Source organism: Micromys minutus (assembly GCF_963924665.1).
Source record: "Micromys minutus genome assembly, chromosome: 6".
Classification (NCBI taxonomy): domain Eukaryota; kingdom Metazoa; phylum Chordata; class Mammalia; order Rodentia; family Muridae; genus Micromys; species Micromys minutus.
Window position 1 is genome coordinate 65,051,149 of NC_137975.1, and position 23,651 is coordinate 65,074,799.

The 23,651-nt window shown below is 46.5% G+C and overlaps 1 protein-coding gene across 1 annotated transcript in view; it reads right to left on the bottom strand.

The window, feature by feature from the left end:
* The window catches only part of RYR2 (ryanodine receptor 2), a gene marked incomplete at both ends in the record, with an annotated part of 539,514 nt that extends 517,767 nt beyond the window's left edge, over nt 1-21,747 (bottom strand). The window contains one exon of the mRNA XM_080918509.1: nt 21,700-21,747. Coding sequence (XP_080774635.1) covers nt 21,700-21,747 — 48 coding nt within the window. The remainder of the gene's footprint in view (nt 1-21,699) is intronic.
* Between the last annotated feature and the right edge of the window lie 1,904 nt (nt 21,748-23,651).

Here is a 23,651-nt window from a genome sequence, read left to right on the forward strand (position 1 = left end):
TATCACCAAATAACTTCCAACAAAGAAGGCACCAGACTGCCACAGGGACACTTCAGCCTCTCAGGCCTCCTGCTCCCTAACCCCAGATAAATGAACTCTGAAAAGGGTAGTTGTTGACAACAATCTGGGACGCCTCAAAGGGCCGACTCTCAGCAAAACGGAGATGTCCCTCACTGCGTGCCCTGATGCAGGACTAGGCTATAAGTCTGGATTGGCTCCAGGTCCTTATAAACACACGCAAAATAGAAAGTATGTAACTGCTTACAGAAGGCAAGTCATCTGTCAGCTTGTTAAAAAACAAGTACCCGAGTTTTTGCTTCATAAAAACTAGACATTACCCAGGCTCTGTGAGTCCTCCCGCAGCAGTGAGGTGGGGGCGAGGTGGATATTGCTTTGTATGGCAGGTGTGCATGAAAATGGGCGCTTCGTGCATGGCCTGCATAGCTTAAGGGCTTCCCCTATTAAACCCACATAAAGAGCCGTAGAAAGTGCAGGGTCCGATTTAATGCTCTTTACATGTAGAAAGAACTCACAGAGAGACCAACAAGCCCTTGGCCCACACACATCTGCTTATCTAAGCACTTGGTGGGCTAACCTTATGGTCCTGGGAATTTGGAAGCTCTGTGGGATTACAAGGAGGGGTAGCTGTTAGTGGTAGCTCTCCCTGATAGAGAATCTATCACTGATTTTATTTTTAACTGGAGGTTCATAAAACGGGGGTTTTGATTCTGTCAGGATAATAGGCAATGCTCAAAAGTGGCTAAAAACAATTTAAATAAAGGTGCCATTGCGGGCTGAAGAGATGGAGCCAGTAGTAAAGAAAGCTCTTGATACACAAGCATGAGGATGTTAAGTGTGTGCACAGGCGCGCGCGCGCGCACACACACACACACACACACACACACAGGGTTGGGGGGGGACAGAGAGAAACAGAGAAACAAAGAGTTTATAATACTACCACACCATAAGCAATACTTAACACTTAGTTGGTGAAAGACTTCTCCCACTTGACCTCTGTTATTTCAATCCCCTCCCCCACAAAAAAATATCCTTAAGCAGACACTCACTCCAGGATGAAATCCACATTCTTTGAAATAACATCCAGGATTAGCCTCAGTGTTCCGAAAAGACCAGCTCACTCTGTAAATCCCCAACGACTGTTACACTGTACAATGGAGTGAAGAAGGAAATGAGTCATCATCGGGCCCTTGGTGCTCTTGGAGAGGACCTGAGTTCAGTTCCCAGCTTTCCCATCTGACATCTCACAAGAACCTGTAACTCCAGCTCCAGGGGGATCAGACACCACCTTCTGGCCTCCAGAGGGACTGCACATAAAGATAAGCAGCTGAGCGTGCGCATGAAAATAATTACTTAATTTTTAGAAAATAAAAGAAAGAAATCATCAGGTAAATATGCCGTATTCTCCTTATTTTTATTTTATATGTATGAATAGTTTGCCTCTGTGTATGCCTGTGCACCATGTGTGTCTGGCAGCCTCAGAGTCTTGAAGAGGAAGGACACTGGATGACCTGGAACTATAGCTACCAGGTGGGTGCTGGGAACTGAACGCAGGTCCTCTCCAAGAGCAACAAACGCTTTTAACTGCTGAGCCAAATCCCCAGCCCCCCTTTCAAATTCTTTTTAACATTAAATGTAGGTCAACAAGTACATTGTGTGCTTACAGTAAGCCTTGTGGAAGCTGACAGTCCAGAAACACTCTGACATCCTCTCCTCTCTTGCTGCCAATTGTCACACTAATGGAAATACTCCGGACACCCGCTTCTTAGTGCCATCTGATCATAGCTCACAGGTGTCCTCATCTTTGGTGCAAGGAGAGAATTTACAGTGCCTGTCTGTCCTTCATCCTCTCTGCCTATCCACGGGATGTCAGGATGTCCACCCTGACCAGTGGGAAATAGAACGTCCTGCCAGACGACAGACCCCCAAAGGCCACACACTCTCCCACTATGAGTCACACCCTGCTATACTATACTGCTGTGACCAAATACCTAATAAGACACAACTTGGGGAGAAAGGGTTTATTCTGGCTCGCAGTTTGACCATATGGTCCATCGTGTCAGTGAAGTTATGGTGGCTGAGACATTTGGCAGATGGTCATATTGTATCTAAAGTCAGGAAGCAGAGATGGTTGAATGCTGGTACTCAGTTCATTCTCTTCTTTATATTCAGCCCAGGTTCCCAGCCATGGAATGGCGCCACCCACGTTCACGGTGGGCCTTAACACCCTCATAGACATACAAGAAGGAGGGCATACAAGAATGTTATAGACCATGCTCGTAATCCCAGCACTGATGACAGGGGACACAGGTAGAGTCCCGCATGCCCCAGGACAACAAGGTAACCTACTTGGTATCCACCAGAGGGACAGTGCTCAGGGCTGTCCTGTGACCTCTACATGAACATGCATACATGTGCATATGAATGTAAACCAGCACAAACAGGAATACACACACACATGAGAGAGAAAGAGGAGGAGGGAGAGACAGACAGACAGACAGACAGACAGAGAACACTTAATAACATTCAAAGGTTAGGGGGAAACAGTATAATGAAGAAAGACAAGTAAGACAAAATCTTTGAGAAATGGCACAATCAAATTATCTGAGGGGGAACAAAAACTTGAAAATAAAACATTATAAGAAAATATCTGAGCTCTTGCCTAATACTACACCAAAGACAAAAATAGGCTTTCCCAAAGCCCTGCAAGAAACTATTGCTGGTAACTTGATGCCTCACTTGGGTTTAAACATTTGTGAGAGGTATTTGTACCCCTGGTGGACATCTTCAAACATTTTCTTTGGAAAATACTTCTCTCCTGAGCTAAATGTTACATAAACATCCCTGATTCTCACAGATTCCTTTAGTCATCTGAGTAACAGGCATTAATGATTAAATCCCCTACGAAAGTCCTCTCTGTACCCACAGAACAGTTATAAATGTCTGAGTTGCTGTGACTGGTTTGAAATTAGTTATACTAGATATAAATCACGTTAAAATCATGAGATACATAAAGAAGCAGATTTACATGTCAGAATACACACAAAATAATCACCCTTTTACCATCATGCCCTTGGACGTCTGTGGCTGCTCCGGAGCCGTTTGCTGTAGTGAGACCCAATATCTCCCATCCCTAGCCCCACCAGATTATCAAGAGACATCACTGCTGGGCCAAGCTGCCGCATACAGCATGGATCGTTCTCTGACCTAGAATACTCCCTTAATGACACTCCTTGCTGTGACCAATAATCTGAGGAGAAGCAACTTAAAGGAGGGGATTTATATCTGTCCATGTTCTAAGAGCAAAATCCGCCGTGATGGGGAAGGCATGGCAGGGCAGGGTTTGTTTTCATCTAGGTGCATCAGAAACCAGAGAAAACAGTCCCAGGACTCAGCTGGTATACTCTTGGGGTGCCACAGCCTAGGGGGTGGTACCACCTATACTGACTGTGGGTCTTTTCTCCACAGTTTGTTCTCACTAGAAATACTCCCACAGACATGCCCAAAGATGTTGTGGTAATAAATGTTAAAAAATGTGGTGACTGGTTCTAGCATAGCATACATGCCTATATATATATATATATATATATATATATATATATATATATATATATACCAGGTACTATCTGGCCCTGGTGGCAGCCACCCTATTGATGCCACCCTCTCCCAGCTGTCTCTCTGATCATATTCCCTGCAACCCGGTAAAATCAGGACTCTAGAGGTCCCAGCAGCGGATGCTCTCACCCCGAAGCTCTGAGACCGGCTCTGGCTCCCCGAGGCTCTGCCCTATCAAAGCTCCCTGTCACTGTGGACTCTACCAACACCAGCCCAACCAAATCAAAGCTTCAGAAACTTGTAATTTAGCAACGGCTTACTCTTAGAAATATATCTCAGTAAATTTACATCCCACAAAAATGTCCGCACAATAAGCTCAGATCCAATTGATATGATACAATCTGCCCACCTAGACAAGACTAATCATCCTATACTAATCTATCCCTTATAAGATATTCATGACTGGGGCTAGAGAGATGGCTCATCAGTTAAGAGCATTAACTACTCTTCCAGAGGTCCTGAGTTCAGTTCCCAGCAACCACATGGTAGCCCACAACCATGTCCCCTACTGGTGTGTCTAAAGATATCAACAGAGTACTCATATACATGAAATAAATAAATAAATCTTTTTTTAAGAAAAGATATTCATAACTACCTGTGGCTATACAGAGCCATGTGACGATGGGTCAAACTCGTCCTCCATCTTGCCTCTCTCCCCTCCTCTCCTGGCTTCTCCCTTTTTCCAAAACGCTGTTCCTGACTATATTTTTTTTATCCAATCACAGGCCTTGACTTATCTTATGCCTGCCTTCACCTGCATAAAGACAACAATCTACACAGAGGTGTGTCTCCTAGGTAATTTCAAATCCAGTCAGGATGCGATCCAAAAATGTTTTTCACGGACAGAAAAACTTAAAACAGGCTTTAATTTTATTTTAAAAAAAATAGAGATTATGGAGGCTGGAGAAATGGCTGAGTGGTTAAGAGCATATTCAGGACCAAGGGCCTAAGGAAGCCTTCTTAGACATGAGGCAAAAAGCACAGCCCTCAAAAGAAAAGTATTAATAAAAGTACTTTACCAAATTAAAAACAATGATTCTACAGATAAATCCACTAAGAGGGAAAAGATGAGCTACTGGAAATGTTTGTGCAAGTCACACAGCTAACAAAAGACTCATCCAAATTGATAAAAAAAAAAAAAAACCAGGGTGGGCCAAAGAGATAGCTCAGCAGTTAATAGGGTAGACAGTTCTTGCAAAGGCCTCAAATTCGGTTCCCAGCACCCAGGCTCACAACCACCTGTTATTCCAGGTCCAAGCGTTTGACCCCTCACAAGCCCCTATACATAGATGCAAATATTACATATAGTTTGTTTCTAGTCAACGGGAAAGAAAAAGAGGGGGAAGGAAGAAGGGAGGGAGAGAAGGATTTTAAACTGAGCAAAAGACATGACCAAAAAGAACTACACAGATGGCAATAAAGCAAATGTGTTCGGTATCACCAACCATTAGACAAATGCAAATTAACAGCATGATGAGGTATCACTCTACACCCAGTAAAGCAGCTAAACTTTTTAAAATAGGGACAATCCTCAAAGTTGGCAATGGTGTAGACAAGTTGCATATGCCACACAAGGCTGGTCATCATGTTTCATGGGACAGACATTCTGCAGACTGATTTAGCAAGTGTCTTAAAAAAAAAAAAAAAAAAAAAAAAAAAAAAAAAAAAAAACTAAAAGTTTACTAATCAACCTAACAAACATGGCCTGAAGAATTTCTCCTAGAGAAATACAAATCCTTCCAGCCTGCCGGAGAGATCGCTCAGTTGGCCAAGTGCTTGCTTGGTAAAGACCTGGGTTTAATCATCAGAACCTATATAAAGATGCAGAGCATTATAGTGTACACTTGCAATCCAAGCACTGGGTTGTCGGTGGGGCAGAGAGAGGAGGCTCCCTGTGCCTCTTTGGCCAGCCAGACTAGTATATTCAGTGAGCTCTATGCTACTGAGTGACCCTCAAAAACAAAGTGGGCAGTGCCTGAGCTTGTCCTCTGGTCTTCAAAAACAAATGCAGCCCCTCATATAAATATGTATACATGCACTCCAAACTTTTAAAAAAGAATTAAAAGGAAGCACCCAGTATAGCCATGTTGACCCTCAAAACTTATCAATCAATGGCGGCTTGACTTCCTGGTTATGATGAAGCTGGCATCAAGAACACCTTCCCATGGTGTTCTGAACACAACCATAAAACTAGATGAAAGAGATTATCTGAGAAGATTGAGGACTTGCTGCATTGCAGGACAGGAAGCTCCTTTTACAGAATGTCTCCCCAGTAGAGAGCTGCGCCAACACTGCTCACATTCACGAAAAGAGTCTGATGGGATCCAGGTATTTTTGTAAGCTTTCTTTTCGTTTTCCCAGCATTTGTATGTGTATCATGTGCATGCAGTACCCTCGGATGGCCAGAAAAGACTAGGGGTGTTACAGACCATTGACCATTGTCAGCCACTCAGCAGGGGCTGGGAATTCAACATGTGTCCTCTGCAAAAGCAAATGCTCTTAACCACTGAGCCACCTCTCTAGCCCAGGTATTTAAATGAAACCTAGAAGGGGGCTTGCCTTTGAGGAACACAGTGCAAAGAGCTCACAGTCTTATTCTGCTCAGACTGCTGCAACAAAATGCCACAGCCCAGGTGACTTATAAACAAGAAGAGTTTATTACTCCCTGTTATGAAGCGGGCAATCTGGGACTGGGTGCAACCTAGTGAGGTTCTGGTGAGAGCCCTCTCTGGGCCTGCCGACGGCTGCCTTTTCATCAAAGGTTCACATGGTAGGTAGATGGTGAGCAGGAGAGCTCTCTACAATTGCTTTCAAAGTGGACCAAGCCCATTTGTAAGGACTCTACCTCATGACCCACTAACCTACCAAAGGCTCTGCTTTCTGATTCTGATGCTATACTGTCTGGATAACCGTATGTGAGGAAGACACATTCATTCTGTCTTCAGTTTTAACACAACACACAGTGAGGTAATAAGTTTAAATCCACGTGTTTACAAGCTTCCTATGCACTGTCTCATTTTCTTAAAATTGAGAAGTATTAAATATCTACTACCAAAACTTCCTGTAGCATGCCTTCTAGTTAGTGATTGCTGAAGTCACAGGAGACAAAATGAGGCAAGAACAAGACATGGAAACTGAGGAGGCAGATGAAAGGACCACTGTGGTGAAGTGGTGAAATGACCGTCACTCGAGTCAAGAGCAACCAGAGCTCTTAACCACTTAGCCCGATTTTTAAATAATATCGTTTGTATTTACGTCAATAAACATCAAGTGCCTACATGAAACTCTGTCCATCAAAAATGTGCAAGCTCTCTCAGGAGGGGGGGAATAACTACCGAGAGAAATAGAAAGACATCTAATCATCAAAAAGAACACACTGGCAGAGCCTGGAAGACCGACTGTTGTAAGGAAGATATTTCTCCCTGACTGGTCTCTGTTGTCACTATCTTATTACAAAATACTAGCAGGGTTATAGACTATGGCCATGTAGACGCTAATCCCAAGTTTTAAACTAAAAGAAAAGGAGCTAAGAATGTCAAACCCTGTCTTGAAGAAGCACAAGAAAGTTTAAGAATGAACGCCAGTGCTCAACCAGGCAGCATCAGACATCTAAAGTTATGGTGTCTGGAGCAAGAAAAGTCAAGCAGACCATTGGGAGAGAACACAGACTCCAGCAACAGACACCACCTGTTTCTTACATGCTACCACTGCAGGACTGGGAGGAAACTGTCCTTGCAATAACCAAGACTGGATCACATAGACATAAAGATGTAGGGCACAGATGAGGACCAGCCCAGACTATGAACCAAAACTAAATTCTAGGTGATCCAGAGAAACATGGTGGAAGGAGAGAACTGTTCCATGACCTCCACACATAAACTGTGGCATAAGTGCCACACACACACACACACACACACACACACACACACACACACACACCCAACAACTAAATAAATGTAAAAGTTTGAGAGGGGGTGGAGGGGAGAACTGGACTTCACGACCATGAGACTCTCTACTGCTCATCATTATCAAAGGACCAGGAAGAGAGACAAGGCTGCAGCTTTTGCCTTGCCTGGGTTTACACAGGTCTTACACATGCTTTCACAACCCCTGTGAGTTTACATGTGCAACTGTCCTGTTGTGTTTAAAACTGTTGTGAGAGCCAGTGGTGGTAGATGACTACTGCGAGGAAACTTTGGGAACCTGCTTGGAAAGTTGTCTGTAGGTAACTATCAACCAGTTCTTTCACCAAAATAGACATGGCCGGAGTTCCTTTCCCTCTCTCCTGTGCTACAACCAAACAACTGACAAAAGGCAAATCATAAGAGGTCTACTTTGGCTCGCAGTTTTAGGAGCTACAGTCTTTCTGTCATGGCAGAGAAGGCAGTAGGCAGCTCTGTGGAAGAGCGTCATATGACAGCTCATGGCACCAACTAGGGGAGAAACAGTGAAGGAAGCAGAGTCACTGTAAACGTCAAGGTCCATGCTTCAGTGTGGCCCAACTGCCCAGGGGTTTGTAACCTCTAAGAACACCAGCAGCAGAAATCAACTGTCCAAACACTCGAGCCTGGGAAACACACAGGCAGATCTCTATGGACTGAAGACCAGCCTGGTGGACAAAAAGAGTTCCAGGCAACCCAGAGCTGCAAAATAAGACCCTAGCTCAAAAACAAACAAACAAACAAATATTTAATATTTGTATTTTATTAGATTATTAGAATATATAACATATGATTATATATTATACGTTCTATTTATTATATTATCTATAATTTTTTTGGAGACCAAGAGTAAATTGGATCTGGTGACATATACCTGCAAGCCTCACACTCAGGAGCCCTGGGCAGGAGAGTCATTAGTGCACATGTAGCCTGGGCTACATAATGAGTTTCAGAGCAACCGGTGTTACATAGCCAACCTTCTCAAAAAGAGAAGAGGAAAAGCAAGGATGAGGGAGGAATGGAGTCGTGAAAATAATGGGTGTACTTTATATCTCTGCAGCTATACACATAAAAAGTTTCATCCAGCACTTTATTGAACTCATTAATTTTCTCTTGGGGAAGATAGAAAAATGTGCACCAGGATATTATATAGAAGTGTGGGGCTGATTTGGCAAAAGCCTTAATGGAAATCTTACCCAGGTGGCCATGGCTCCTAGTCTCCAATGTTTTCCCATTTAAAGTCTTATTAGTGACTATGTGGAAGCTGTTCAAAACAGACCTTTTTAAGAAGCGTTGGAAGAAACCAACCGCAGCCTACCCATACCTGATACACCACAGACAGCAAGTATACCTTTGTAAATGGAACAACATGGCATCTACATGTTCTAGCTTCTCTCTGTTGCTGGGATAAAATGCACTGACCAAAAGCAACTGAAGGGAAGAGGAGTTTATTTCAGCTCACGGCTTTGGATTAGTCCATCATGGAAGGGCTTCAAGGCAAGAACTTGGAAACAGACCCGCTTGCCATCCCACCACCAAAGACGTCCAGCAGGAACCACAGAGGCACACAAACAGGCATATGCTCAGCTAGCTTCCACAAACAGTCCAAGGCCATCTGCCTGGAGAATGCTGCTGACCACAGTGACCTGGACCTTCCGACGCCAGTTAACAAACAAGACGATTCCCCCACAGACGTACCCAGAGGCCAATCAGATCTAGGCAATTCCACAATTCAGGATCTTCTCCCAGATGACTGTACCTTGTATCAAACTGACATTTAAAACTAATCAGGACAGCAGAGAGCAATGGTCTTCCTTGGCCACATACATCAACACTGGACGGTGAAAACATGAGCGTGGCAGATAGACCATCCATCCAGTGTTTGCAGCATGCACAAAATCTAGAACAACCACAAGGCTAATCATGAAAGCCAATAAAAATGAGTGCCCCCTCCCAAACTTAGCAATTAGTACCCAAATAGAAACCACAGGCACAGCCTATAATTTATCCTCTCTTATCACTTCCTCAGCTCGTGATTAACCGTTATACCCTCGCTCGACATCCTTGTCCTCGGCACAGAAGGATCTTATCAAAAACACTTCAGCAATAATTTCTCCCTGCCCGTAAAAAGAGCCTGAATTTATCCGACCTAAAAATAGAGCATATTTCCACAATATCAGGGCCTTTCTTGGAAGCCGTGCTGCTCAGGTATGCAAAGTTCTTGACTCCTGGAGATGCGAACATCGTACAGAAGAAGACGCCATCATTCATCCTGTCTCTGATGCACAGATTTGCGAGTTCCTCCTGATTTCCTTTCCACATTGGGTTGGGTCAGATTTTACTAGGCTCCACTTTTCAGGCTCTGGGCAACTCGTTGTTACTGTTGGCAGGAAGATTTCACAACCATCTCAGCACCATGGTGAATCCTCACATGATCTTAACTCAGTTGCTTCAAACCAGACTGCCAGCCACAGAAGGCAAGGGTGATATGACCTTCCGACGGTGATACTCCGTCCATGCAGCTGCATGAAGTGTGATGCGGGGACATCAGGTGCCATTCTCAAGTGACATTCAAGTCCTAGTCTGAGACCCCAAAAGCAGTATATACATATAGGGGTCAGAGGTCAACGCCAGATCTTTCTCATTCGATTTCTCTTCACCTTAGTTTTTGAGACAGTTTCCCACTGAATTTAGAGCCCTCTGATTCTGCTGGACTGGCTGGTAGACAAGGCTGGGGTCCCCCTGTCTCCCTCCCTCTAGGACTGGGATTACAGGCACACCCTAATGCACACAGCTTTCCCAGATGGGCTCTAGAAGACCAGACTCAGATCCTCAGGCTTGCATGTCAGCACTTTGCCAAGAATGCCATTTCCCCGTCCCCTGAGGCAATGCTTTGTTTTATGTGGCATTTGCAATGTTTCTTGTCTTACTGATCACGTGAGATTCTCATGTGACATTTTGTTCTCTAGAAATGTCCTGAGCAGGACTCAAACAAGAAATGGTCGTGCTGTGTCACTCTGCAATGGAAATACTGGGATGCCACTTTTCGCCATCTATCTGTGCCCAAGTGTCACTACGCACACATTTCCCCTCATCACCTTCACCAGTGAGCAGATGGCAGAGTCTCCCTGCAGCCAGGAAGAGGCAGGCGAGTCCTTTGGCCCCACTCCTCCTTTCTCTCCATTAGAGTCTCAACCTTCCCTCACCAACTTTTACACAAGAGCAGTTTATGTTCTTCCAAAAGAAGAACTGTATGGGGAGCTTGGGCAGACTGATCTGTGACTCATTCTTTTTTTTTTTTTTTCCGTACTCGAATTTAATTTACAAGTGGGTACATGAGCCACTGCTCATGTGTGGAGGAAAGGAAACCTGAAGAGTAAACTCTCCCACCACGTGGGTCCTGGAACATCACACTTGGTGGCACACCTTTACTTACATAGCCCACCAGACCTGTTCTTTGAATTCTTTGAGTATAGGATCTTGACCTTCAAGACCACAGTAATGTTGGGTCTATGACTGAGACTCGCTGGGGTTGGAGACCTGGCTCCCTGAAGTGTCCTCTCTTTAATTTGAATACTTTTGGGAAGTCACCCTCCATATTTATCCTACAAATACATGAGGCTTGTGGGTGCAGCCTCTCCAACCACCAAGCCATTATGGGGGATACCATTTCCAGAACCATTCACCTTCAGCCTGATGAAGACCAACAGTGGGGGCTGCTTGGCATCAGCCCCAGCAGTGGTGGGTTCTGGCCCTGTGACCTGGAAGATGGCTGAGTACCTGACACACGAGCATGAGGGCTGAGTTTCATCCCTAGAGCCCTTCTACGAACTAGGCATGGCCACTCACAATTATGGTCCTAGTACTGGAGGGGCCTGGGGCTCACTGACAGCCAATCTAGCCTAATCGATGGGCAGCAGGTCCCAGTGAGAGATCCTGGCTCAAAAACAAAGAAAGAAAATGGACCACTCTTGAGGAAGGACACTTTAGGTTGACCACTAGCCTCCACACATATACATACATGAATATGCATATATACACACACACACACACACATGCACAAATGAACACCTACACCCACACCTAGTTTGACAGGCACTGGTTTAGGGCAGTCATAAGGCTGCAACCCATGCTTTTCATGAACTGCATACGCCCATTTCCAGATCACTGACAGAGCTGTGGTTTGAATGGGAAATGCCCCTTATGCTCACTTGAGTGAACAACTGGATGCTGGCTGATGGCACTGTTTGGGAAGGTTATGAAACCGTTAGGACCTAAAGCCTCTGGGAGGAAGCAGGTCACAGTCTGGCTTCCTGTTCACTTTGTTTCCTGAGTATGGGTATAATGTTACATCGCAGACCACATCTGCCACCACATCATCCCAACCATGCTGTACCTTATCCCTTCTACAACTGTAAGCCACAATAAATCCTTTGTCTCTTAAATTGTTGCCCTCTGGGTAATTCATCACAGCAAGGAAAAAGCAACCAAGACAGGTGGTGAGACTAAGGCAGGCTGTGGGATTTGCACATATAAGTGCTAGATGGTTTGCTGTTTTGCTTTCAAAAGCACTGCTTTATGAGTTGTAAGCCATGTGAGCAACATAGTGTCACTCCCATAAAACTGTAAGAATAAGACGTCTAAAATTACAAATTGTGCTCGATTGTCCAAAAGAGTTACTGACATTTCTTTAGCCACGTATCATAGCAGGGGAGCCAAGAGCAGTGGTTGCTAGCAGAACTCTGTTTTCCTCCATTTCAAAATGTTCCCCCAATATCGACTGTCAGATAACTCATCCCACTATATCCCCTAGCCTGGCCGTCTTCTAGAAATTTTCTGTAGTTACACATTTAAGCAGTATATAGTCTTTGTGAGTCAGTCCTATGTTTCCAGAACCATTACTAGAGTTTCCAGGAGTTTTAAACAACTCAGGGAATAAAAGGCAGAGAGCCCTGAGAGATGAGTGGAGCAGAGAATACAGCTGTCATTCCTTCCTACTTACCAATGTCTGTCTTCCACAAGTTTTTAGGCAGAGGAAGGGATGGGGATAGAGGGGAGAATAGAGAAGAAAGGAGAGAAGAAGGGAAAGAAAGAATTGGGAAGAGGAAGAGGGAAGAGAAGCAGAGGGAGGGGAAAAAGAGGGAGAGGAAAGAGAGAGGAGAGAAGGGGGAGGGGAGAGACAAGAGGAGGGAGGGGAGAGGAGAGGAAGAAGGGGAGAGAAGAAAGGAAGACTTGGCATCTGAAAGAACCTATCTCACCAACATCACTGGCTCATAAATTGCTTTTCAGCGAGTCATCTCAGCCTCTGCAGCTCAGTTTCCTGATGTGTAGACATGCAATTAACAGCTTTGTAGACTAAATGAATTGTTCCAGGAATCAGATGAATTATGGCTCTCCTGTCTGAGCTGAATAAATGGACCCGAAATCTTTGTCCTCCCACTTCCCTTCATGATAAAATTGTGGTGTTGGACCATGATCCCTGAAGCTCCTTCTCGGCAGCCTGAAAATTCTTCAGCTTCCCCCACGCAGCCTCAGATAGCACACAGGGGGGTCAGACCCCTCTCTCCTCACCTTGTCTGTTGTAGAATCTGTTCCCAGTCTCCGTCCCAATGTTCTGCAAAGTAAGACATTTGTTTCCCCTTCTCTACTCACCAACAGAGACAGTACCAACTCTGAGGGAAGAATAATGGCTGAGCTATTTGTATCTAAGCATTGGGTACCATGTTGTGCACATGGCAGGCAGGCAGCCTCACACGTGATGAACAGTGCCAGCACAGTCATCTCCTTAACACCTCTGCTGTTCTCGTCTGTGGAAGGCAGACTCCAGTGGGACGGCTTCTGTGGGATGCCCCGGGTGACTGGGCAACTCACGACAAGAACAAATGGTCCGCACTCAGGAATGACCCTATCTTCAGAAGACAACTCTGCTCTGGAGTGTCTCCAGGAGGACGGCAGTGGGACTGAGCACCCAGGGTTCTTTGACACTCAACAGAGACCTTTGGTGGCAACTTTCCGTTGTCTGTGACTTAAGATGAAGAACTCTACAGACATTCCCGTGAGCCAGCATACCAGAACTTGGGAAGCAGTCATAATTCTCAATGGCGGCATGATCCTTGGAGACACATGTGAAAGTGTCCTGGACATAGGAGAGAGATGCTCCCTCTGTGTTGTCATGTTTAATGTGAACTGAATGTGCTTTAACTGCCACTAGCTCCGTCCGGTAAGGATCATGGCCATGGTCATTACCTCGGTCCCCCGTGAAAGCACGCAAGTCACAGTCCCCACAAGAAGAGCTTATGGTTCCCACTTGTATGTGCATGATCCAGTTGTTCCATCATCCCTACTCTGCATGTCTGTGCCACGGCCCTTCACGGGTACCTGGCAAAGTGCCATGGGCAAAGCAGGCTTTAAGTACATATTCCCTGCATTGGTGACATTCATAGTCATCAAAACGATACAGACAGCTTAAGACAAGATGGACAGTTTAAGTTCATCGTAGCGGGATGACAGAAGATGGTCACATCATGACAGACTAAGAAACAGACTAGCAGAAACTAGGCTAAGCCATCTTCAGAGGGACCCACTTCTGCCAACTAAGCCCATGTGCTAAAGCTTCCACTCCCCAAACAGCACCACTGCGTAAGGAACACCTGCAAAGCATGAGCTCGGAAGGACATTTCATGTTCAAGCTATAGGACCACGGAATTGAAGGATCTAATGCATTCTGCAAGAAATCACCCATCTCTGTGTGGGTCGTCCAGACATCCCCCAAGTCATAGAATCAGAGCAAGTCTATAAACATCAAACATGAGTCCAGCTCTGTGGTGGACATTCTCACCAAGTTTTAAGTGGCTTCAAATATGCACATTTGATGGGGTAGAGGATGTTTCTAAAGAGACAAAGAAGGGCTGTGGATAGGACTTAGGCATGAGGACCTAAGTTGACTTCCCAGGTGTGGTGTTGTGTATTTGCAATCTCGCTGCTGCAGAGGGAGAGGTAGGAAGATCCCCGGAGCTTGTGGGCTAGCCAGCTTGGGTTGATCAGCAATCTTCCGGTTTTATCCAGGGATCCTGTCTCAGTAAACAGACAGATGGCTCCTGAATGCTAACACCTGAGGCTGAGCTCTGACCTAGACATTCGTGAGCACATACACACACATACACTCATGTACATGTAACCACATATGTACACATATGTGTATATACATATATACATGAGATAGAAGCCAAATCCTCCTGTTGTTTTAAATACAACCTCCAGGTAAGAAGTACCTGTTTCACCCTGTGGATGAGTAAGGGTTCCAGAATGGCCACCTAGGGCTACAACCCTATATCCAGCCCTTGTTGGATATACATCTCCCAATCCTGCCTGATGACTCTACTTCTCTGTACCAAACTCCAAGGCTTTCAATAAGAATCTCATGAGAAAATATACACCAAGCCATATGTAAGAGTCCTACAGTAGACAGCAAATATAGACAGGCCTACCAGAAATAAAACAGACAACAACAGCAGGTGAGGGTTGCCATAAAGCATTGATAGCCCCTGACCGAGCACACACCAGACAGGTGGGCCGGCATTTCTCTAGGCTGAGACTGTATGTGAGACCAGAAGAACTTCCATCAATGTCCAGAACTATTCAGATGTGTCTTCAGGGTATCCTGAACGACCTCAAAAGAGCACATCGACACTGTGTGTTCTCAGCACTGACTATCAGAATGCTAGTCCCTCAAGCCATGCCTGCATCCTCTGACCTCATCTCAGACTTTCATCTACCAGGCTTCCTACTCCACAGTCTCTACAGGGACCTCACCTCCACTAGAGCACGCATTTGATTGATCCTCATCCTGGAGGAAGGGGTCTGTTGACTGTTTGCCCTGCTGTCGCAATTGCCATAGATTCCCCTCAAACCTGTCCTTGGTAGTTAACATGTTAACCCCAGGAAATTAACATCCCCAACACAGCCCTGCTCTTCCCATGGAGCATTAGATAAGTGGGGAAAATACATATAACAGATTGAGGGGTTGGGGGAAGGTCAGAGAGTGAACTTAAATTAGCTGGCGTGAGAGGACAGAGGCAGTAAAACAAAGTATGAACAGGCAGACCCCCTGGCTGAAGGGGAAAAGTGAGCTTGGGTGAGATTCTGAACCGCGGGGTGGGAAGGAAACCATCATCAAACAGCGAGAAGGATTCAAGGCGGTGGGCCATGTTTGTCAGGGATGAAGGGTAATGAAGGCTAGAATGCGAGGTGTGGGTTCCCTAGACATTTATGTTCCTTTCAAATTCAGGTTGGAATCCCAGCCCTCAAAGTGATGGTATCAATAGGCGGGGCCTTTGGAAGAGAATGAGACAGACGCTCTTGCACGTAAGATCAGTGCCCTTAACGTAAAAGAGCACACAGAGACCCCTTCCAGCTCTGGCCCTCAGTACTGATCCAAGTTGTGGCTTTTTCCCCCTGACGATCCAAGATTTTGAGATAACACACAAAGTTATAACACATGAAGGCAGAAGAGGCACAGGAGGAGAAGAACGGAATTCTTCAGAGATGACCAGCCACAGAATTGGGGTAGAATAAAGTAAACCCCCAAAAGCACACTCAATAAATATATAAGATAGGCCAAGGTGTGTCCCGCTTCCATGACCACATGAAGGAGTTTCAAAACAGAGGGTCAGGTAAGCACCTTCTAAACAAGTTTCAGAGAGAAGAGAGGAGGCTAGGTTTGGGGGGCGGGGTCCCAGAGTGTCCAGGAACAAGAAGTTAGGAAATCACAAAGAGAGGTGAAGACCAGGAGCCGAGGCCACATTTGGAGGCGTTGAGCTGTAAGACGAGGCATCAGGGTCAAACCAAAGGGGGAGGGATGAACAGACAAGAAAGCCAAAAAGGGACATGAAGAGAGGACGAGCAGCAAAGAACAGAGCCTGGTTCCTGCACAGGATCCAGGAATGGATTGCAGGCTGTGGCTCAGAAAGGAAGACAGAGACCATTCCTTCTGAAGCAGGCAGGAAAGTCAAGGAGTAGAAATGGGAAGGGATACAGACAAGGTCAAGATAAGGACAGAAAGAACTCCAGGCAGATGTGTGGACCTCAAGCAAAGCTTCAGGGATCGCTGCATACTTTGGTACCATTGTGAGACACTAAGCTGTGTGACACCCACCAAGTCCCTTGGATACTCTAAGCTTCAGTTTCATTCTCTGTCTGACTGGGAGAGGACACCAGAATGGGACCATTTCCTGACTGTCTCAACCTACCTGAGACTAAAGATGGTCTATGTGTTGCTGTTTTTCCCTTCAACCGGTCAGCCTTGAAATCAATTATAATTATAAGGAAAATCAATTATAATAAAAAGGAAACCTCCCTCTACTTACTCCAAATGGTTCTTCAACATTCAAGATCATGGCGTGCATGCAGAAGGCGCCCAGCAAATGCGTTTCTGCGTCACCAGAATTTCCCCCTGAGTCTCAGAGGGCCAGACGGATGCCTTATCGCCCCTCTCTCTCATTCAGACACCATCTGCAGTCACTTGGGTGCCCCCAAGAGTCATCTGTCTTTAGGTAATTCAGTCTTGATTTAAAAATTAAAAGTTATCTAAAGCTGAAGTACAAATGAGGCAAATGTCAAAGAAATTAATGTTCCGGCTGTTCCAGATCCTGCTCTTCATACAAAGTGTATACTCTGGTTTCTAAGTGGTTTGGGGTTTTGTTTTGTTTTGTTTTTTAAAGTCTAATGACATATCCCGGGCACTGAGGAAGGAGTTCTATCAGTTCCTTGAGAATGTACCATTGTACACTTTTATCCCAGCCTCTTGGTGGTTTCCAGACCAAGAAAGCAAATACCCACAGCTCGCTAGATCCTCTCCAGTGACATTCCCGAAGCCGAAGAAAAAGCCTGGGGTTCCTGTCTGTCTGCCATGGGTTTTCACACTAGCAATCTCCCTGTCCTCTACAAACCACGGCGAGCCATTGCCACCGGCCCTCGCAGCACTGATCACTGACTGACCTTAAAATGGCTTCTTTTTCCCGGCTATGAACTGATTGGCAATTCCTACCATGCTCTGTGTCACTCTGGAGCAAGATGAACAAGCACGGGAAGAAATTCTCCTAGGAAAGAGCTCCTTCGGCAAAGGCTCCCAGGCTTCCTGGAAGAATGATCTCTGCAGCCAGGAACCCAAATGTAAAGTCTCTTCCTCTGCATAATATGAACTACATGAGCCAGTGTGTGACCAGAGAAGCAAAACACTGAAAACATGACCCCTAGCAAGGTCACTTAATAACACATATATGCTTAAGTTGAAGACCTATCTTATAGCATCTGTGAAGTTGTACAAGATTGTTTGAGAAAAAAAAAATAGTGTTAGTCTGGCAAGATGGCTCAGCGGGTAACTCAGGTGGCTCAGCCTGGCAACCTGAGTTCAATTCCCAAGATGCAGATAATAAGAAGGACCATCCCCTGACCATCACTAGAACACCAGAGAGTACATATGTATGGCTGCATCCGAGCACACACACACACACACACACACACACACACACACACACACAATAAATAAATAAGTAAACCAAGCTTTTAAAAAAACAGATGATCTATATTTTTCAATACAAATCACAGTTCATTGCTAAGTTGGCAAGCTCATAAAAGTTTTTAAGATAGAAGAAGCCACGCATCTCAAATCATGCATGTGCTTGGACGTGGCGGGCAAATCCATTAGGTGCTAACGGTTTATCTTATGATACAATGATTCATCTCTCCCAAGGGCTAGGCACATCCGAAGCATCTTCTCAGCCGTAAATATAAACAGATCAGAGGGAGCATGTCTCCATCTGGTAGGGAAAGCCGCCTATCACCTGCTGGGAAGGAATCTTGGCAGACAACAAAACCAGCAATGATGAAAAGAACATTGTAAAACAGGCTGATTTTGGGCTAACCGTCACAAAACCCTCACCAATGAAGACATCCTTGATAGCAACAGAGAAGACATAACTCATCCAAAGGCTCCATTAAAGACGTCCCTTATGTCCCTTAGCAACCATCTCAGACCTCTTTCAGAAAAGAAAAGGGGAGTGGGCTGTGGATGGTAGAGGTGCTTTAATGTGCTGAAACGAAAAATCCAAACCCAACTGACAAGACAATAATCAGGGTATGCTAATCAGATTGTGTACTGTCTGCTGCACAGCACAGTCATGGTACTCCCAAGACTGATTTTGTTTTTATGTACAGCAGCTCTGTCTATTACTCCCAGGAAGACCTCAGTTACAACTAGTGTGTCAAAATATGCAGTCTTAATGCTCCTCGGTACCTGTGCCTTAAAAAACAAAATGAGGGGCTGCGGGTGTGCTTGGCTGGCACACACAAAGTCCTACATCCATTCTTCCAGCACTGTGTCAGCGTGCCATGAGCACACGCCTGTGATCCCAGCACTCAGGAGGGAGAAGCAGAGAATCAATAGGTCAAGGAAATCCTTAGCTGCAATGCAAGTTCAAAGCCAGCCTGGGATTTTTTTTTTTTTAATTTCTTTTAAATAGGAAAAGAAATGAAACCAGGTATGGTGAGTCCTGTAATCTCAGCCCTCTAAAGGGTGAGATCGGATCTCCATGAATTCTATACCATCCTATGCTACACAGGGAGCTGTAGGCCAGCCTAAGCTCGTGTGAAATTAATAAATAAATGCAAAATGAAATAATTCATAATGACACTTGCACATTTAAAAACTGCCCCCAGGAGTGGGGGGGTATGAAGATAATAAAGGGATGGCACACTTGCCTTTGCTAACCTCATTAACATCCGGAACCACCAGCATGCTCAGGTTAAAGAATAAAATGGAAAGGATCCAGGGCAGCAGACAGGGGAGCTGGGGAAAGCCTTGAGATGATCTTATTAGAATCACAAGCTCAGAAAATGATGCATTCCTTCCAGATATGAATCACACACACAACACACACACACACTCACATACACACATACACACACACACACACAAACACACTCACACACACAGGCACACACAGTCACACACACAAAGACACACACACACACACACACACACACACATAGGCACATGTGCACACACAGACACACTCACACACACACCCTTCTCCACAATGCTACTCCTTCAAGGTCATTCATCATCAGCACAACAACCCACCAATGTTTTATTAAAAGAAGAAGCGCAACCTAGGACTGCCAGACCTTACCCAAGCCCCACTTATCAAAGGCGTTGCTCTGGCTGACAGGCAGCTGCTAAGTGGCACAGACTTAACATGACTTTATATGTGGAAAGAAAAAAAAAAAAACATACAGGCCAGCACAGTACCTCAGTCCCCATTAAACATTCTGATAACAGCACCTCCATAAGCTGGGCTTAGCATTTAAGCCTGCAGGGAGCCCTTGAACGCACAAAACCAGCCAAAAATTTCCTGGCTAATTTTAACCCTGTGGAGTCTGGAACAAACTGAGTGTTAAAGCCATACAGCAGCTACATGTGTAGTCTGCCTGGAAAAGGCATTCCTTGGCCTTTGAGGCTACAACTCGACTTGCTGAAAACAAAACAGAACTTTTAGACAATTGTCCACTAAGAAACATAATGAACTATATTGCTAGAAGGCTTTAAAAATCCTCATAAGCAATGTCTTAGTCTCTCTAAAGGTCAGCCGTGCTCAGCTCAGATTAGTGTTCCCCTGATTGGAGCACTGATACGCACTCACAGGCCCCTTTGGAATGCAAATGACCCACCTCCCAAATACCAGGAAAAAGTAAAGTGGGCAGGAAAACGGGCTCCTAAAAACACCATCCAGGTTTTATCCGAATACCACTCGATGATTTTGCACCTAAAAGTTATCTTCCAGTGAGTATTTCGAATTTTCCCTATCTGTGGTGTTTTCTGTAAATCTGGAAGGGGCTGCATCTGAAGTGGAATGTTAAGACTGCCGGGAAGAAATCCCAGCAGAATAAAACAGTCTTGGTGGGAAGTCCGGGAATCCTGTCAGGGTGATGTTCTCGGGAGAAGAGGAGAGGTAGGGAAGCTGGGAGGATGCAGAAAAGGCTAGCCGGGTTGTTGTAATAGGGAGTTCCTGCGCTTCTGGTGCTGGAGACTCAAAGGTTTGGAGGTGAGCGAGCAAGAGGCTGGGGAGTATCTGCAGTGTAAAAACAGTCAGGAAGGAAGCAGCAGCGCCAAGAGTCACTAGGAATCTTATTAGAGTGAGGCCAGTCTTTCCCTGCCTACCACACAGTGTGGAAACCCCGAGCACCCTCCCTTGTGTACACACACACACACACACACACACACACACACACACACACATCACTTGCTTGCAGGCACGCACTTTGCTGCACTCAGTATTCAACAAGCCAGCGTTTAGAGAAAGACACATGTTCATGATGCCCACCCTCTGTAAATTCTTTCATGCAGCACGCGTGCACACACACACACCGCACACAAACGCACGCCGCACACACACTCTCTCTCTCTCTCTCTCTCTCTCTCTCTCTCTCTCTCTCACACACACACACACACACACACACACACACAGACACACACGGTTTTCATGCGCTCTGCAAGCTGTTGTCACAAAAACCAGCATGGCACCATGCGGGGAACCGTGGGGACCAACGGAACAAGCCTCCGTGGCATTGGCATCAGCCTAACTTGGGGGCACGCTGGGGGCAGCCTTCTCAGGCCTGGCCAGTCACTATATGAACAATGCCAACTATACAGATTGCGATGCCTTCACTCTGTGACGGGGCGCAGACTCAGCCCCGAAGCCCCAGGGACAGCGAAAGCCGGAGTCGCCACGCTACGCGCGCCCCACGGAACACGCAGCTCTGCACCCTAGCCTGGCCAGTTCTGGCTCCCACAGCTGGGAAGCGCCCGCCCGGGTGTCTCCCGCTGGCTCGCCACGCTGTCACCGCACTGGGTCCTCTTGGATTTTCCACATGCGCGCACAGACACGCGTCCTGCCCTTCCCCGGCCAGACCCGCACACCTGCGGTGATGCAGACCCCTCTAGCATCCCTGGGGCGCCTCCGGCGGACCTGAGGCAGCCCCGCAGCCGGCTGTCACTCTACGGGGACCCTGCGAGGGGCTCCTAGGCGCCCCCTTCCCTGGGAGGTGCGCGCCGCGACGTGGTACTTACAGTTCTCAGGAACTGGATCTCGTCCTCGCCTTCGCCCGCATCAGCCATGGCTCCGCGCTCCTGGCCCGGCCGGCTCCGGAACCCGGCGGAACCCTGCGACCGCGGCCACTTATGCTGCTGCTACTGCTGCCGCTGCGGCTTCTCTGGGCTTCTCTGGTCACTGCTACCCGGGATGTTCTGGGGGCTCCGGCGGCTGCTACTCCGGTCGCTACCCCTGCGGCGGCCACAGCCAGGAGCCGGAGGCGCCCCGGGGGCCGCGCTGCTGGTGCCGAGAGCTCAGCGGCCGGTCCCCCTGCAGCGCGGCGGAGGCGGGCGCGCGGGGGCGGCCGAGGCGCGGGGCCTCCCTGCGCCGCACGGTGCGGGAGGAGGGCAGCCCGGCGTGAGGACGCAGGGAGGAGGCCCCACTGCCCGGCTCGCTCGGCCCCGGCTCCCGCCAGCGAGTGCCCGGAGCCCGCGGAGCCCCGCTAGTGCAGCGGCGGGGGCGGGCTGGAGGGCGGGCGGGGAGGAGCTGCCAGCCCCGGCTGCTGCAGGTAATCCGCAGCCCCGCTCCTCAGGCCGCCAGCGCCGAGGCACAGCGCCGCTTACTGGCCGCTCGAGGAATCGTCCGGCGCGAGCCAGAGCGCTCAGCCATCCAGCAGGGCACCTGTGCCCTTCCTGACCTCAAGACCAACAAGCTCAGCTTCCCACTTCCAAGGCCCCTTGGATTATTGTACGGGGAAACTCTCCTTTTCCCCGGGTGCACAGAACGGGAACCCTCTAAGTGTAGTCGATTTTGACACTTCGACTCCCTCCCTCCATTCCGAGATAGATGTGGTTGCTTAGTTGTTGAGTTAGGATGCACCAGACTCATCACAGGTAAGTTCTCACCACAAGGGACCTGGTGTGGATGGATGAGGAGTTTTAACAAATTATTCAGCAACAGGGGTGGCTGAGTCATTAAGAGCTGTTCTGATAGAGGGCTCAGTTCGGTTCTTAGCACCCACACAAGACAGCTCACAGCCACCTGTAACCCCAGTTCCAGGAGACCCAATGCCCTCTGACTTCCATGGGCACCTGAAGGTATTCGTGCACATACATTTATGTAGGCACATACACATAGTTAAAAAAATAAATATATATTTAAAAGTACCCAACGACAGCACAACGATCACAGCATTCAACAACAAAGTAGGCATCCTACCACGCCTTGTAATACAAGACACGCGAGTTTATAATGCACCTACACAAGGAACTACAATATACTATGGAGTGATAAAGACCAGTCCGAATCACTGAATGGCTCTAAACTCACACCGTGGTATCTGTTATCTGCCCTGAGCCATAAAAGTTAAACATTCCTCCACAAATGCTGCATCTAAGCCTCACGACGTTCCATGTAATCATAAGCAATCAAATCCCCACTTTAAAAACAGCTATGGGCCAGCTCCATGGCTCAGCTGATGAAGGCACTCGCCACCAATCCTGACTATCCGAGTTCAATCCCAGGGATCCACATAATGGGAAGAAAGGACTCAAAGTTCTCCTCTGCCTCCACCCACAGCGTCATACACATAAATAAATAAAATTTTTTTTAAATACTATGTAACTATGACTAAAAAAAATAAAATGCGGGAAGCAACTGGGACAAGAAACCCAGCACATCTTTTTTAGTTCAGTGTTTTCATTTATATCATTGAAAAAAATTATGGAGAAAAAAAACTTTCCCAAATTATCAAATAAATAATTTTACATTAACTTATCTCCACTACATATGGTACAGCATCTGACACATCATTAAAACTGGCCAGAAAGTTTCCCGTTGGTTACACCTTGTCCTTACAGAGTTAAAGGTTTTGTCTATTTCCAAGAAAAAATAAATGTCTGCCCTAAAATATTCTCATTCTATAGTGGGATATCTGTATTGTAGAAGGGTACCACATCATCTTACCTAAAATCTTGGCAGACTCTTCTCC